Below are 16709 nucleotides of genomic sequence, written 5' to 3' on the forward strand. Positions count from 1 at the left end.
CCTGATCACCTCTAAATTGGGAAGGGTTCCTCTGTCAGGTTTGATTTAATTTTATGGGGAATCCTCTGACTAGATCAATTCCTTAATAAAAAAAAAAAAAAAAAAGGAGCCTTGCCCTATAGCCTTTTTCCCAGAATACTCTTGGTCCCCTGCCCGGTGAGTAGAAGGGGGAGCATTCACTGGTGGGCCGGTCACTCTCCCCCTCTTCTCCAGAGACGCTGCATTCCTCGGAGTCAATTGTTGCAGAGAAGTTTAATTCCTCTGCAGGCTCAGTAGTTCTGTGTGTCAGGGAGAGTGTTCCCCTGTGTGGTTATTAAAGTTTAAAAAAAAAAAAAAGAGATACAGAACGTGATAGATTCAAAGAGGGAAGGTTTTTGTATTTTCAAAACGACCTGTTTGTCCCGCGCCTGCCTTACTCACTCGGGCCTCCGGTCGGGGTGGCTGGCCGCCCAACAGCGTTTTGCGCCTTTTTCGATGCTGCGGGGTGCCATTTGCACGGCGTGTGGGGAGCCGGGGTGCCAGCTCTCCTGCGAAGGCCTCTGCTCCCGGTGCTTTCCCGGGGGCGAGGGGCCTTCGGCGGCTGATTCCGGGCAGAGGAACAGCCCTGCCGCGCCAGAGAGGGGACACAGATCAGCATCGCTCCCTCAGAGGCAGAGGCCAGACACACTCCCGAACTCGGGGGCGGCAGCCATCTTGACTTCCTCGGATCCGGCGGCGGCCATCTTGATTCAGCCTGATGGCGATGCAGATTATATGGGGGAGGGAGAGGAGCTTCCTCCTTTGTCCCCACCGGCACTCAGCCCTCAGAGACCCCACGATTTTCAGCGGGACTCGGGTCTACCTCCGTTTTCTCCAGCAGGGGGGCCCTTAAAGAGACCTCACCCGTTTTCTTCCCAGTTTGTTTTACTTCTCCATAAGGCTTATGTGGAAGCCGAAACTGACTGGGAAAATTGGTCTCCTGTCCCAGCTAAGTTTTTTTTTTTTTTTTTTAAGGGCCCAACAGGCCAGGAAAGCTCGGGATCAGGAGTGCCTTGCATGGTCTAAGCTGCTGGACCTCCCATTCAGGTCTCAGCTGCGGATCCTGTTTCTCATGACCCCCTCACTCAGGATCTGGGTGATGATGTGGGTAGTGCGGATCCAGTGGAGGGGGACGATCTGCAGATACTCCGCTTGTTCCACAAGGAGGAGCTGGACCCATTAATTTCGCATGTACTTCAGGAACTTGAAATCCACAGGCAATTCCAGATACTTCACCAGGAGACTCTGTGTTATCTGGGCTCCGCGCTCCACCGCAAACATTTCCTTTCTATCCAAAACTTTTTCAGAATGTATCCCGGGAATGGGATACTCCGGAAGTTACCCTGTGGGTCAGCCGAGCTATGGAAAAGCTTTACCCACTTCCTATTGAGTCCTTGGAGCTCCTTAAGATCCCCAAGGTGGATTCGGCGGTCACGGCCATTGCTAAGCAACCACCATCCCCGTTACGAGAGGCACGGCACTCAAGGACCTTCAGGATCGGAAGCTGGAAGTCTTGCTCAAGTGGATTTTTGACGTTTCGGCCTTAGGAGTGAGGGCCGCGATTTGCAGCAGCATGATGCAGAGGGCTACCCTCCGCTGGGTCCAACAGCTGCTCACGGCTCAGGATCTTCCGCCGGAAGAAGCTGAACAAGCGAACCGCATGGAAACTGCGGTAGCATATACCGTGGATGCTTTGTATGATCTTCTCCGCACCTTGGCCCGCACTATGGCTTCTGCAATTTCGGCAAGGTGGCTCCTATGGCTGCGTAACTGGGCGGCAGACGCCTCCTCTAAGTCACAATTGGGTGCCTTTCCTTTTCGGGGCAAACCCTTTTTGGCGACGAATTAGAGCAGCTGGTTCGCGCTTTGGGGTAGAACAAGGTCTACAAGCTACTGGAGGACAAGCCCAGATCGTTCCGTTCTCCCGGCACGTTTCGCGGCCGTTTCCGTGGACAGCATCGCTTCCTCTCTGGGAGGGGCTCTTCCTCCTACGCTCCACGGCAACCGCCCACAAGATCTCAAGCATGGGTGCAGGCGGCCCCCGCGAGCTGGCACCTCTCATACCTTTGCCAACAATAAGGCATCCCAATGAAGGGACGCTGGCCCATCCCTCAGTTCCGGAGGTCGGGGGACGACTTTTCCACTTTCGGGAGGAATGGGCCAAGATCACCTCAGACCAGTGGATCCTCGACATTATAAATCACGGCTACACTTTGGATTTTGCACGGCCCCTTCGCGACCTGTTTCTCATTTCTCCCAGTGGGTCTCCGACGAAACAGCAAGTGGTTTCGCAAACACTAACTCGATTGCGGGCCCTGGGAGCCATTGTTCTGGTTCCCACGGCCGAGCAGCGGACCGGTCGCTACATCATTTACTTCATCGTTCCCAAGAAGGAGGGCACTTTCCGCCCAATGTTAGATTTGAAGCAGGTCAACAGGGCGTTGCGTATCCCGCACTTCCGAATGGAGACATTGAGATCCGTCATTGCGGCTGTCCACAAAGGCGAATTTTTGGCTTCTTTGGATCTAACAGAGGCTTATCTCCACATAGGGATCCGTGAATTTCATCAGAGGTTTCTCCGGTTCATGATCATGGGGAACCATTACCAGTTTTGTGCCCTGTCTTTCGGGCTGGCAACGGCCTCGAGGGTCTTCACCAAGGTGATGGTGGTGGTAGCAGCGAGCCTTCGGAGGGAAGGCATTTTGGTACACCCCTACTTGGACGACTGGCTCATTCGGGCAAAGTCGAGGCTACTCTGCAAGGATGCAGTACAGTCAGTTCTGAACCGTCTGAGTTCCCTTGGCTGGGTTGTGAACTATTCCAAGAGCCAGCTGGTTCCATCCCAGATGTTGGAGTTTCTGGGAGCATGTTTCGACACCAGTTTGGGAAAGGTTTTCCTACCACAGGTGAGGATGCAGCGACTAATGTCTCAGGTTCGTCATTTGTTAGCTCTTCCCTTGCCTGTGGTGTTGGATTATTTGCAGGTTTTTGGTTTTATGGCATCCACACTGGAGTTAGTTCCTTGGGCATTTACTCATATGCGTCTTTTGCAGAGGGCGCTACTTTCTCGTTGGGATCCCAAATTGGAGGAGTTTCAGCTGCCATTACCGCTCGTTGAGCCGGCCAGGTCCACTCTCAATTGGTGGTTGATACCGGTTGCTCTAAGGCGTGGATCTGGAGCCTCCTCAATGGATCATCGTGACGACGGATGCCAGCCTGACGGGTTGGGAGGCAGTCTGTCAGTCGCGGTCCACGCAGGGTCTTTGGACGCTGCCATAGACAAAGTGGTCCATCAATCGCTTGGAAACCAGGGCGGTTTGCTTGGCGCTACGCCACTTTCTTCCACTGGTTCGCCACCGGCAGTTCGGGTTCTCTCCGACAATGTGACAACTGTGGCTTACATAAACCGGCAAGGGGGCACAAAGAGTCGACTAGTAGCCTCCGAAGCGAGCAGGTTGATGGATTGGGCGGAGCGTCACCTGTCTCGCATAGCAGCATCTCATATAGCCGGGGTCGACAACGTTCAGGCGGACTTCCTCAATCGTCAGCAGCTAGATCCCGGAGAGTGGGAGTTGTCAAACGAGGGTCTGCGGCTTATCATCCGGTGGGGGACCCCCAGGTTAGACTTGATGGCAACTTGTCTGATTGCGAAAGCAGCTCGCTTCTTCAGTCGCAGAAGGGAACATGGCTCAGAAGGCGTGGACGCACTGGTTCTTCCTTGGCCCGCGCATGTTCTCCTTTACGTGTTCCCTCCATGGCCACTGGTAGGGAAGATTTTGCGCTGGATCGAATCCCACAGGGGACAGGTCGTTCTGGTGGCCCCGGTTCGCAGACCTGATCAACCTGGCGGTGGACGGTCCCTTACGTCTATGCCATCTGCTTCAACTGCTTCGGCAGGGCCCAGTATTTTTCGATCAGGCCAATCGCTTTTGTCTAGCGGCTTGGTTTATGAGAGGCAGCAATTGAGGAAGAAGGGTTACTCTGAGGCGGTTATTACTACCCTCCTCCATGCTCGTAAATCCTCTACTTCGGTTACCTACATTCGGGTATGGAATGTGTCCCCACGGCAGGCAGCCGTTGGTCATATTCTTGCCTTCTTGCAGGACGGCCTAAAGAAAAGTTTGTTGTACAGCTCGCTTTGAGTACAGATAGCGGCCTTGGGCTGGTATTGCGGTAAGATTGATGGCACTTCCATCGCCCTTCACCCGGACGTGGCTAGATTCTTGAAGGGGGTTAAACACCTAAGGCCGCCAGTACGTTCTATCTGTCCCTCTTGGAGTTTGAATTTGGTTCTTCGTGGTCTGTGTAGCCCCCCTTTTGAACCTTTAAAGAGAGCTATGCTGAAGGATTTAACGCTTAAGACTGTGTTTCTCGTGGCTATTTGCTCAGCTAGACGAATCTCGCAACTTCAGGCATTGTCCTGTAGGGAGCCTTTCCTACGCATTACTGACTCAGGAGTTTCTCTTCGCACTGTTCCTTCCTTTTTGCCTAAGGTAGTTATGGCTTTTCATGTCAACCAGACAGTTGAATTGCCGGCATTCTCAGATGAGGATCAGAACGCTCCTTGGGGGAAGGAGCTTAGGAGGTTGGATGTTCAAAGGGTTCTCTTGCAGTACCTGGACGTTACCAATCCTTTTCGGTTGTCCGATCATCTCTTTGTTTTATGGAGTGGTCCTAAGAAAGGGACTAAGGCTTCTAAGGCTACTATTGCCCGCTACTTGAAAGACGCTATTGCTTCAACTTACATTTGTCACGGGCGTACCGTTCCGGAGGGTCTTAAGGCCCATTCTCTTCGTTCACAGGCGGCGTCCTGGGTCTTGCCTCAGGAAATTTGCCGGGCAGCTACTTGGAAATCTTTGCACATGTTTGCCAAGCATTACCGTTTGGATGTTCAGGATCTGAGGATGGACTCGTTTGGCAGCAGTGGTCTTCGAGTGGGACTCTCCGGGTCCCACCCCATTTAGGGCAGCTTGGGTACATCCCAGCAGTCTGGACTGATCCTGGTACGTACAGGGAAAGGAAAATTAGATCTTACCTGTTAATTTTCGTTCCTGTAGTACCAAGTATCAGTCCAGACGCCCCACCCAAAGGAGTATGCGTCCCGCTTGTCTGCTTATACTGTTCTTCTTTTACAGATTTCTCACAGCATCTTGACAGATATCACGTCGTTCTTTTTATTGACACTTCATACTTGTTTCAGAAGTTACTTGTTTCAGAAGTTGTTGTTTGAATTGATCTAGTCATTGGTTGTTACCATCTGTTACATTAATTCTGCTTTAATATCAATTATACTGAGGGATCGCAGGTGGCACACCAGGGTATATGGAAGGTGCCTTTTCCGTTTTCTCTGACTCCATCAGCTGGAAGGGAGGCATAACCCAGCAGTCTGGAGTGATCTTTGGTACTACAGGAATGAAAATTAACAGGTAAGAACTAATTTTCCTTTACATAGAACAAGGCAGGGGCCTCAGGGGAGATATGGAAAAGATAGGCTTTACAAAGGTAAATGGTATGTACAGCATTAACAATAACGAGTTAACTACAAATGCTAAGTTAATGGCAATAGAGAGTTAAGTGGAGCATGGCGGGTCGTTCTTCCAAATACATCCCTTTTTAATCTTTTCAACGTCATCAAGCTCCTCTCATTCTTCAGCATTCTTTGTGTTAATGAAAGGCACTGCAGCTGCAGCAATCTTGCAGCCTAAACCCAGGACTAGTTTTTTGACCCCTTTGAGACCCACCTCCTCTAGTGGGGCGAAGGGTCCAGTCCTTCCTCCTGGAATGGTTCTGTGTCACCAAGTGCTGATGAGTCTTGAAAATTGTGGAGTGTGGCTATCACTTGTGCTTCTCTTGCCCTCCTCTGACTCGATGGATTTAAATCTTCAGCTTTAACCCTTCTCAGTCTGCCCTGCTGGAGGTGATTATTCCTTCAGAAGGCGATCAAGTTTGTTCCTTCCCAGAATTGTGGCCAAAGCTTCTATTCCTAGTATTTCCTAATCCCCCAAAAGTCGGGATTAAAGCTGATGCTGGACTTGAGGAGGCTGATCAAGTTGTTAGTTTGGGAGAGGTTCAAAACAAACTGCCTCCCAAATAATTCTTCCTTCATTCAAAGAATTGGATCTATGCCCTGAAAGATGCTAATGCACATGTTCATTCACCCCCTTCAACGGAAGTTCCTCAGTTTTGCGGTAAAAGATTTGTGCTACAGTACAAGGTGCTCACCTTTTCTACTCTTGGCATCCTTGAGGGTGTCTGTTGTATTCTAAAGGTTTTCTCCATTTTGTCTGGATCAGAATTCTCTTGTCCAAGCGAGATGACCTGGTAGCAGTGGCACAGCTTCACCAGTAGGGAGTGTGCTTGTTCCCATGCCTGGACAATTGGATGGTGAGATCTGGAGTGCCTTGAAAGACCTCTAGTCTGTGGGTTTTCTGTTCAACTTTTCCAAGTCCTACTGTTTCTGTATCAGAGAATTCAGTTCGCATGAGCTTGGTAGACTCACTCCAAAAGAAGCGTTTCTCCATGTCAAGAGCCGCATTGCTGACAGGCCTGGTACAAGCAGAACTAAACATCAACATCAACAAGGTTTCTTCTCAGACACATGGCTATGATGGTGCATGTAGTTCCTATAACTTGTCTGCACATGTAGGGCCTTTGCTGGGCCCTCCAAAGTCTTCATTATAAGCTCTATCAACAGTTACCCCACTACATTTCTGTGAGGACATCCCTTTGATGGTGGATAAACATAAAAGTTCTAAAGGTGGGTCTCTCACTATGCATTCCAGTGCATCAATTGCTGATATCTCAACCAAGGGTTAGGGGGAGCACACACAATATGACGAGGACCCAAATATTGTGGTCCCTAGGAGCAAGTTATCTGCAAATCAATATTCTAGAGTTGCAGGCCATCCACTGTATTTTTGATCTAGACAGACAACAAGATGGATTTATTCTACACAAAAAAGGAAGCATGGGCTCTTATGCCCTCTGTCAAAGGTCCTTCTGATCTTGTTGGGCAGCCATCACAATACCATCTTGAAGCAACCTACCTTCTAGGAATCCAAAATACATTGGTGGATCATCTCAGCAGAGTGCTGCAGCCATACAAATGGTCCTTGAATCAAGGGGTTGCAGATGATTTGGTTCATTCACTGGGGAATGCCAGTGATTGGTTCACCTCAAGAAGACAAACAGACAGGCTGAAAAGTTCTGCATGCATTGGAAAAGTTACAGATCAACTTCTGATGCTTTTGTGCTAGATGGCAACACTGGTCTATTCTGTGTGTACCCATTGATCTCTCTTGTTGCCAGGACAAGGTGAAGTTAATTTTCCTTGTACAGGCCTGGCCTTGGCAGGTGTGGTATCAAGGCTCATCCTTATCCCCAACCCTCTTCAACATTTATCTTTTACCGCTCTGCCAGCTCCTCTCCAATCTAAAACTAACTCACTACATCTACGCAGACGATATACAAATATTTATCCCGGTGACCGAATCCTTGCAAAAAACACTAGATTTCTGGAACAACTATCTCCAAGCCATTAACAACCTGCTCATGAGCCTTAATTTGATCCTCAATTCCAGTAAAACCGAAATACTCCTCATCACCCAAGACAGCAGCCATGCAATAACTAACACACTCCCTACAAGACAGCCATCCTTCTCTTCTCAAGTCAGAAATCTTGGAGTCATCATGGACAATCAACTCAACCTCAAGAGATTTATTAATAATACTACTAAAGAAGGCTTCTTTAAATTGCAAGTCCTAAAAAGACTCAGACCTCTTCTACACTTCCAAGACTATCGTTCAGTTCTACAAACAATCATTTTCTCAAAAATCGAGTATTGCAATTCCCTTCTACTCGGCCTCCCAGCTAAAACCATAAAACCCTTACAAATGCTCCAAAACGCCACAGCCAGGATTCTAACTAAAACCAACAAAAGAGACCATATCACCCCCATATTGAGAAATCTACACTGGCTCCCAATCAAGTTCAGAATCACTTACAAAATCCTTACTATCATTCACAAATCAATTCACAAGCTCATCCCTCTGGAGCTCAACATCCCTTTTCAACTACATATTCCCGACAGACCGGTGAGAACAGCCTACAGGAATACCCTCCTTGCCCCAGCCATCAAATCCTCTTTAAATAAACGAACTTTATCCAAAGTGGGTCCAGAGCAATGGAACTCGTTACCCCCTGAACTCAGACAGGAACAATGCCCGAACACATTCAAAAAGAGACTCAAAACCTGGCTGTTCGAGCAATCTTTTAATCTATGCCAATAATCTCCCTCTATTCACGCCTTCCATCTTACAATTGCTCTCTCAGATTTTACCCATATTGTCATTCCAGATAGCACTCCTACATGCAACTTATCAATCCGCAGTTTTATCCAGTTTGAACCATGTTTAGCTATTGCTACACAAAAGTATCATATTATTTATTGTTTATGGTGATACCACACTCCCAGTTCAGTTGATCCAAGTTAATCTTCCTTGTTCAATGTAATCGCATTCCTACATGTCTGTTAATGTTAAAATGTAAACCGAACTGATTTGTAACTTTGCTACATGAATTTCGGTATATAAAAATGCGAAATAAATAAATAAATCTGTCCGTTCAGTTTCTTTTAACTAGAAGATCCTATGGTTTCAAATGTAAGAGGTTCTGACTTGGTGGGAGACCAGATAGCTGGATCACCTCTCCTGTAGCTCGAAGGACTTTTCAATATCTGTTGTTCCTTTCATCCTCAGGCCTTAGTATCTCTTCAATTAATGTTTACCTCAGCGCCATTGTAGCATATCATCAGTAAGGCTCTTATCTTTCTCCACCCTTTTGTATCAAAGTTCATGAAAGATCTATGGCATTTCAAACTCTGGTCAGTAAATCTCCAGTACTTTAAGACCTTAATGTGATCTTAATTCATGAAACCTGTTTACAAGTAAGCACACTTGCTTATCTGTTGGGTCTTGGGTAGTGGGATTGATGCTGCAGGTATGGCATACAAGGTTGCAGCATTTGCAAACTAAAAGTATGAGTGCTTTTATAATCAGGTTATGCTTCTTAAAACATCTACCAACTTAAATAGATTATATTCAAACTTGTATACTTTGGTTTCAAGTAAGAATCCAGACTGCGCCCTGACCTATATTTGCTGCACTTTTGTAATAAGGTCCAGTATTCTCTGCTTACCATTTCCATTAAAATGTATGTGTAAAATAAGATTGGTATTTTACCATTACAGTAGATCATAGATTTGTTTCTTCTGCTACTAAAGGTAACCATTTAGTGAGCAAAAAATCTTTCACCTTGCTCTGATTTTTGATGCCTTGAAATGTGTTAAGTAGCAAAAAAAAGAAATATATTTTCTGGTCACATTTCAGTTTTATCTTTTATTTTTTCTACAGTAAAAAGAGTGGGAAAACATCTGTGCAAAACAATGAGGTAACTTTTTTTTTTGCTTCCTTTAGTATGCATTATCTCTTATTCATTTTGTCAATTAGGGCTAATTAGCTGACATTCAACTAGACAAGCTAGTAAACTTTTGCTTTCTTACTTACATTGGTATCAAATACTTTAATTCTAATAAACTATATAGTGCTTCCTACATACATATTTTTTCTGCTATGTACAAATGTAAAAAAAAAAAAAAAGTTCCGATTTTTCTTGCAGAAAGATGGAAAGAAAGAAAAGGCTATGGTGGACCGAGTATTTTTTGCAAGGATTGGTCGAATAGTGAAAATACTAGTCCCTAAAACATTTTGTAAGGAGGTAAGTAACCTAGAAACAGAGACTGACAGAGGGGAAAAGACCACCAGACCCACTAAGTTTGCCCATTTCCCCTCCAACTGCAGTATCACGGAGCCTGCCTGATGTCTGGTTTTACCCTGGCTCCCTCATAGCATCTAACCCCCCTAAGGGTGTTAGAGAACAAGGAAAGCAACCCTCCAGATTGTCATGAAAAATGTGAAGGAAAGTAACTTCTTGTGCTCTAAGCAAATCCAAATTGATATTATTTAAAGGGGTTGGTTTATTCTCTTACATTTACAACAGCGTGATATACGTTTATGATGGAGCATGCCATTATGAAACTTGAATTTAAACCAGCTGTTCTTGTAGAGATTTTTTGGTAGCCTCCAAGTGGCCGTATTGACAGTTGTTTCCTAAAAAAAAAAAATTATTTGACACCTCCATCTGCAGTGATCACCAAAAATAATATAGCGTTTGCATAAAGGAAAAATAGATGTATTTAGTACTCCCAAAATTCTGTTTCTGTGCATATACAGACAGATTGCTACATGGCTACATGTCACAGAGTATACCAAGGCAGCACTCGCCTACAAGGAATCTGTAATTCTCCAAGGCAAGCAGTATGGTAGTCCTCACACATGGGTGACACCATCAGATGGAGCCCGATGAGGAAAACATATGCCAAATTTTCTAGAAACTTTGACTAGGCATGCTCAGCATGCCCTATACCACATGTCCATGTGGGATCTATCTTCAGTCTCTTCTTTTTTGTGGAGGTTGATTGAGCTCTTAAAAATGTTGGCTTTTTGGCCTAATGGACCCTGAAGTCTCAGTGGCAGCAAGCTACACAGAGCCTCCAAGATCACATCCAAGTCACCCTGACCCTCTGGGACTCCTTGTCCTAGTGGTGGATATGTTCCAGTCTGGAACAGAGAATCTCCTTTCAGAGTCTTCCCACTCAAATTGTGTTAACCACAGATGCATCTACTCTGGAGTGGGAAGTTCATGAAGATGGGATAGGTCCCCAAGGCTTATGGTCCGCTCAGGAACGTTGATATCAAATCAACTTCCTGGAGCTCCGGGCGATCAGGTATGTATTATGGGTTTTCAGAGATCGGCTGTCCAACAAAGTTCTTCTGATCCAGACCGACAGCCAAATAGCAATGTGATATGTCAGCAAGCAAGGAGGCATAAGATCGTACTTCCTGTGTCAGAACTGGTCGTGAGCCCTGTCCCAAGGGATGCTGCTCAGGGCTATGTACCTGGCCAGGACGGAGAACGTGGTAGCGGACAGACTGAGTCGAGCCTTAAGACCCACGAGTGGTCCTTGGACCAGGAGGTAGAAAATCAGATATTTTGCCTCGGGGGGGGGGGGGGTGGTGTTTGGATGTAGATCTCGTCACATCCCCCTGCAACAGGAAGGCGCCTTAGTTCTGCTCTATGCACAGGACAGATGGCAAACCAGCCTCGTATGCCCTCGCCTACCATTGGGGCACAGGTCTTCTGTATGCATATCCTCCGATTTCCCTTAGTGGCAAAGACTCTCTCTTGAAGCTTCGCGAGGACAGAAGGACTATGATTCAGACACCTAACCAGGTGCCAAGAGGCACATCACCACTGGTGCTGTTGGTAACCGAGGGGGAGACAGCCTAAACCCATACAACAGGCCTTAAATTGAGTTTCCACTGGTTTCCACTCCTTTGGGAGTTGTCTATCCGGAGACCGATCAATCTGGGGACTTCCCCAGATCTCATAACTCAGGATCAGGGCAGGCTGTAGATCCCAACCTCCAGGCCCTGTTGCTCACAGCCTGGATGTTGAGAGGTTAATTCTGCAACCTCTTGATATTTTGGAAGATGTGTCTGGGGTTTTGGTGGCTTCTAGAAAGCCTTCCATTAGAAAGTCCTAATGACCAAAGTGGAGCAGGTTTTCCACTTTGTGTGAGAGAAGGCCTTAGATCCGTTCTCCTGCCCCACATAAAACCTGCTTGATTATCTTCTATACCTATTGGAGGCTGGCTTGAAGACCACCTCTGATAGGGTCCATCTTGGTGCAATTGGCGCTTACCACCATGGTGTAGATGGTACACCCTTCTCTGTAAAACCTGTAGTTGTATGTTTCATGATGAGCCTGCTTCAGTTGAAGCCTCCCTAAGGGCGCCTTCTGTGTCTTGGGACCTCAATGTAGTGTTAGCTCAGTTGGTGTAAGCTCCTTTTGAGGCGCTGGGCACCTGTGACCTGAAGTACCTGTCCTGGAAGGTCATATTTTTGGTGGCGGTCACTTCATTACACAGGGTCAGTGAGCTCATTACACAGGGTCAGTGAGCTCCAAGCCTTAGTGACATATCCACTTATACTAAATTCTATCATGACAGGGTGGTCTTGTGTATGTACCTAAGTTCCTATCTAAGGTGGTGACGGATTTCCATCTTAACCAGTCAATCATCCTGGCCATATTCTTTCCCAGGCTCCATTCGCATCGAGGTGAATGAGCACTGCACAGTTTGGACTGCAAGTGAGTCTTAGCCTTTTATCTGGAGCAGACAGAAGCTCATAGACAGTCCACTAAACGTTTTGTTTCTTTTGATAAGAATAGGTTGGACGTTGCCATTGCCACAGACACTATCCAATTGGCTAGCAGATTGCATCTCCTTCTGTTATGCCCAAGCAGGACTGCATCTTGAGGATCATGTCAAGGCCCATTCTGTCAGAGCCATGGCAGAATCGGTAGCCCACTTTTGAGCAGTTCCCGTGGAAGAGATCTGCAAGAATGTGATGTGGCGTTCTCTCCACACATTCACATCCCATTACTGTCTGGATAGGGATGGCCGATGTGATAGTAGATTCGGCCAGTCTGTCCTCAGGAAACTGTTCAAGGTGTAGAACCCAAGTTTCCCAATTTAAGGCCTGTTGTATGGGTTTAGGCTGTCTCCCCCTCTGTTACCAACAGCACCAGTGGTGATATGCCTCTTGGCACCTAGTTAGGTGTCTGCTGGTCCCCTTTTGTGTTGGGGAGCAGCCTGTAGCTAGGGAATCATCCATGTGTGAGGGCTACCATCTTGCTTGCCCTTGGAGAAAGCAGAGTTGCTTACCTATAACAGATTTTCTTCAAGGACAGCAGGATGTCTATCCTCACAAAACCCTCCCGCCAGCCTGCAGAGTTGGGTTTCTCCTATTTTTATTTTTCATCGCAACTCTATGTTAAGAGACTGAAGACTCTGCTTGGACGCGTGGTATAGGGCATGCTGAGCATGCTCATTGTACTTAGTCAATTTTCTAGAAACTTTGACATAAGTTTTCCACATTGGACTCCATCTGATGGTCACCCATGAGGGAGGACTGACATCCTGCTGTCCTTGGAGAACCCCTGTTATAGGTAAGCAACTCTGCTAAACTAACACTGATCAAAAAGGCAATGAAAGATTGCATTTTGTACTTAATGCATGTGTTTTTGATTGCAAATTATGTGATATTAGTGAAAAATGAACATGTATATATTTGTAATTGAGATCCTAGGGGTTGCTTTTTTGGCAGTACCCATGTAACCTATATTTAATAGCGCATGAGTTTGTTTGTTTGTTTGTTTATTTATTTATTTATTTATTTAACTCTTTTTCTATACCGACTTTCATGATCTCGATCATATCAAATCGGTTTACAAAGAACACGGGATAGGAACATTAACGTAAACAATAAAAGAAAAACCAAAGTTAAAATAAACAGGGTCATGTGAACTTGGGAGCCGACGTAGCTAGAGGCTACGGCTAGAGGAAGAGAAATTGTCAAATTTAACAAAGGTGTATTGAAGACGCCTTGAGCCATGTATGGCGAGTTCTGTCTTGTCTTATTGGCGTTTATCAATAAATTAGCTGAAATGAGACAGCCTGATGGCAGGGGATGGGGGTAAGAAAGGGAGGGAGGGGCAGGGATGGGAACGGGGAAGGGAGGAGGGAGGGAGAGGTGAGAAGGGGGGGGGGTGTGGCTGAGTTAAGGGAATGCTTGTTGAAACAGTCAAGTCTTGAGATTTTTCCTGAATGTCAAACGGCAGGGTTCCATTCTGAGTTAACTCTGCATTCTCCTTTTTGAACTATTTTTGCCTGATAGGTTTTACAGACTCCCTTTGTATGTGTTACGTCTAAATGTTGTCCACTTGTAGACTTTGTGTTTGTTTGCAAGTCTGTGTTGAGGTGGCAGTGTTCCAGTTGAACTAGTAAAACAGCCTGTTCTTCTGCCTCTTGAGAGCTGCTTTCTCTCCTCACTCCTTTCTTCTCTTTCTTGTTTGGGTTGCCCTTAGAGCATTTCTGACCTGCTGGGTTTGGAGTCCTTTTTGGTCTATAGTCAGAGTGGATGATGACAAGGTGAATGACTTCTGTGCTGATGATCAAAGCCTTTAATAGGATACACTCACTAATTTAAAAAAAAAAAAATCATTTTCCTTCTGCTCCATCAGTCAGGAACACACAGGTTTAATTCCTTCATCCAGTAGTTGGAGACAGCGTTCTTTTTGTATGACATCACTAGTACATAGGTTACGCATGGAACCAGTATAGTCTGTATTCTCTGTTTTCAATTTCTGGATAGACGATTGGCTTAGGCACACCCTTATTGACTTTTGAAATCTTGTGTTTGTGGGTGTTTTGAGGTTTTGAACCAGTATGGTCTAAGTTTATTTTGTGAGCTAAATTTCTTGTTTGAGGCCAAACTCCTGCATCTAATAAGCCTTGCAGCAAAGCATGCTGGTTACTTAATGAAAGCTCCCTGCCTTTGGTCAGGAGGGATTTCTTATAGAACGATTTGAAATTTGAAAGCATTTTCCCTATTAAAAGATAATGCTCTTGCTTGGGGATACAGAGGTAAACAGGAAAGCTTACCATGGCTGAAAAGGTGATACCAGCTAGGAGAAGAGATGACTGAGGGGGGATGTGATAGAGGGCTACAAAATCATGAAAGGATTTGAATGGGTAAATGTGAAATGGTTATTTCTCACAGGACAAGCAGGATGGTTGTCCTCACAAATGGGTGACATCGAGGATGGAGCCCAACCATGGAAAACTTCTGTCAAAGTTTCAGGAACTTTGACTGGCCCCTACTGGGCATGCCCAGCACAGCACTAACCCTGCAGCCAGCAGGGGTCTCCCTTCAGTCTTCTTTTTTCCGCGCAGCAGTAGCCACGCGGTTAAGGAGCTCTTACCACATTCCTGACAGGAATTTCTTCAACTAATTTCTTAAAGAAAAATTTGCCCCTCAGGGGTCTCCCCTCTTCAAATTTTGTTCCGCGGTACTTCGGTAAGTTTTTGCCGTTGTTTTTGTTGACTACCGTCAAGTTCGGCCCTCGAGGCCTGTGGGCAGTCAACTGTCCCGCGGCTAAATTTTTGGCCTATGGCCATGGCGTCGGGGTTCCGTCGGTACCCGGACTGTACACGTACTATGTCCATCACAGACCCACAAAGAGTCTGTGTTTTGTGTTTAGGGAGTGAGCATGATGTCCTGACTTGCACCAAATGTGGCCTAATGACACCAAAAGGTCGCAAAGCCAGAATGGAGAAAATGGGACTCCTTTTCCATGCTCACACTCCGATGCCATCGATTGCATCGACGTCATCGGAACCGGCACCGTCGAAGTTTCACCATCGTCGACAGCCTCCCGGTGACCGCCTGCCATCAACGTCTTCGCGGCCATCGACTCCCGTCCCTTCCCCCGAAGATCGCGGGGATCTGAGAGAAAAACATCGCCATCGACGTCACAAGTCTCGGACCGTCGAGGAATCAAAGTCATCGACCTCAGTACTGTCCGAGCCTCCTCCAAAGAAGTCTCGACCAGAAGTGGCACCTTCCACTCCTGACTCGCAGACACCGAGGCAACCCTCACTCCTTCGGGGTTTGGGAGCCGCGACTCCACCAGTGACGGTGGTCCCTCCGGCTCAGCCTCCCTCTCCCGTGGAGCCGGGTATTGTTACCCCAGGTCTCCGGGTAGAACTGGACCGGCTGGTCCAGGAGGCCATCGACAAGGCGATGCAACGGTTCCAGACTCCTCCGGCACCGAGAGTGGAACCGGTCACCGACCCGATTCCAGCAGCACTGGCACTGCTGCTTGCCCGGATGGAAGCGCTTATGACTGCCCTTCCTCCGGTGATACCCGGGTTTCCGACAGCTATCTCATCGAGTGGAGAAACACCGTACCGAATTCCCCCTTCGGGGGTAGTACCATCGGTACCATGTCGTCCCTCGCCACCGATACATTCCACGGGGGCGATACGTACATCAGCTCCATCGAGAATTTCGATGACGGCACCCATACCTTCGATGCTGGCACCGGCCCCGATGCCGGCATCGGGGCCGGTGCCGGCATCGGGGCTCTCTCTCATAAATTTTGTGAAGGAAATGTCGGAGTTGGTCCCTTTCAATCGGAGCAAGATGACAGGCACCAGATGATGGAGTTGCTCCAATTCTTGGATGCCCCTAAAGTCATCACTTCTATTCCAATTCATCAGGTTTTTCTGGACCTTCTAAAAAAGAATTGGGAATCTCCTGGATCTGTTGCTCCAGTAAACAAAAAAGCTGACTCTACCTATCTTGTACAGTCAGCACCTGGCTTTCAGAAACCTCAGCTAGACCCACCACTCTGTTGTGGTAGAATCAGCTCAAAAGAAAGCTAAAAGAATAAAGCCACATTCTTCCATACCTCCTACTAAGGAAAATAAATTCCTAGATAGTATAGGTAGGAAAGTATACCAAGGAGCCATGCTAACTTCCAGAATAGCCTCTTATCAACTATATATGACCCAATACAATAGGGTCATTCTTAAACAGATACAGGAGTACTCAGATACCTTACCAGAGCAGTTTCAACCACAACTTCAATCCCTACTAAATAAAGGATTTGAAGCTGGGAAGCATGAGATAAGAACAGCTTACGACATCTTTGATGCTTCCACCAG

At 46.8% G+C, this 16709-nt stretch overlaps 1 protein-coding gene across 2 annotated transcripts in view; it reads left to right on the forward strand.

The window, feature by feature from the left end:
- ABCD3 (ATP binding cassette subfamily D member 3) overlaps positions 1-16709 on the forward strand; it is a 312071-nt gene that overhangs the window by 44047 nt on the left and 251315 nt on the right. For both annotated transcript variants that reach the window (XM_029618697.1, XM_029618696.1), the window contains exons 2-3: positions 9430-9466; positions 9695-9793. In XM_029618697.1, coding sequence (XP_029474557.1) covers positions 9430-9466; positions 9695-9793 — 136 coding nt within the window. The remainder of the gene's footprint in view (positions 1-9429; positions 9467-9694; positions 9794-16709) is intronic.

The sequence above is a fragment of the Rhinatrema bivittatum genome, chromosome 10 (genome assembly GCF_901001135.1).
Source record: "Rhinatrema bivittatum chromosome 10, aRhiBiv1.1, whole genome shotgun sequence".
Taxonomy (NCBI): Eukaryota; Metazoa; Chordata; class Amphibia; order Gymnophiona; family Rhinatrematidae; genus Rhinatrema; species Rhinatrema bivittatum.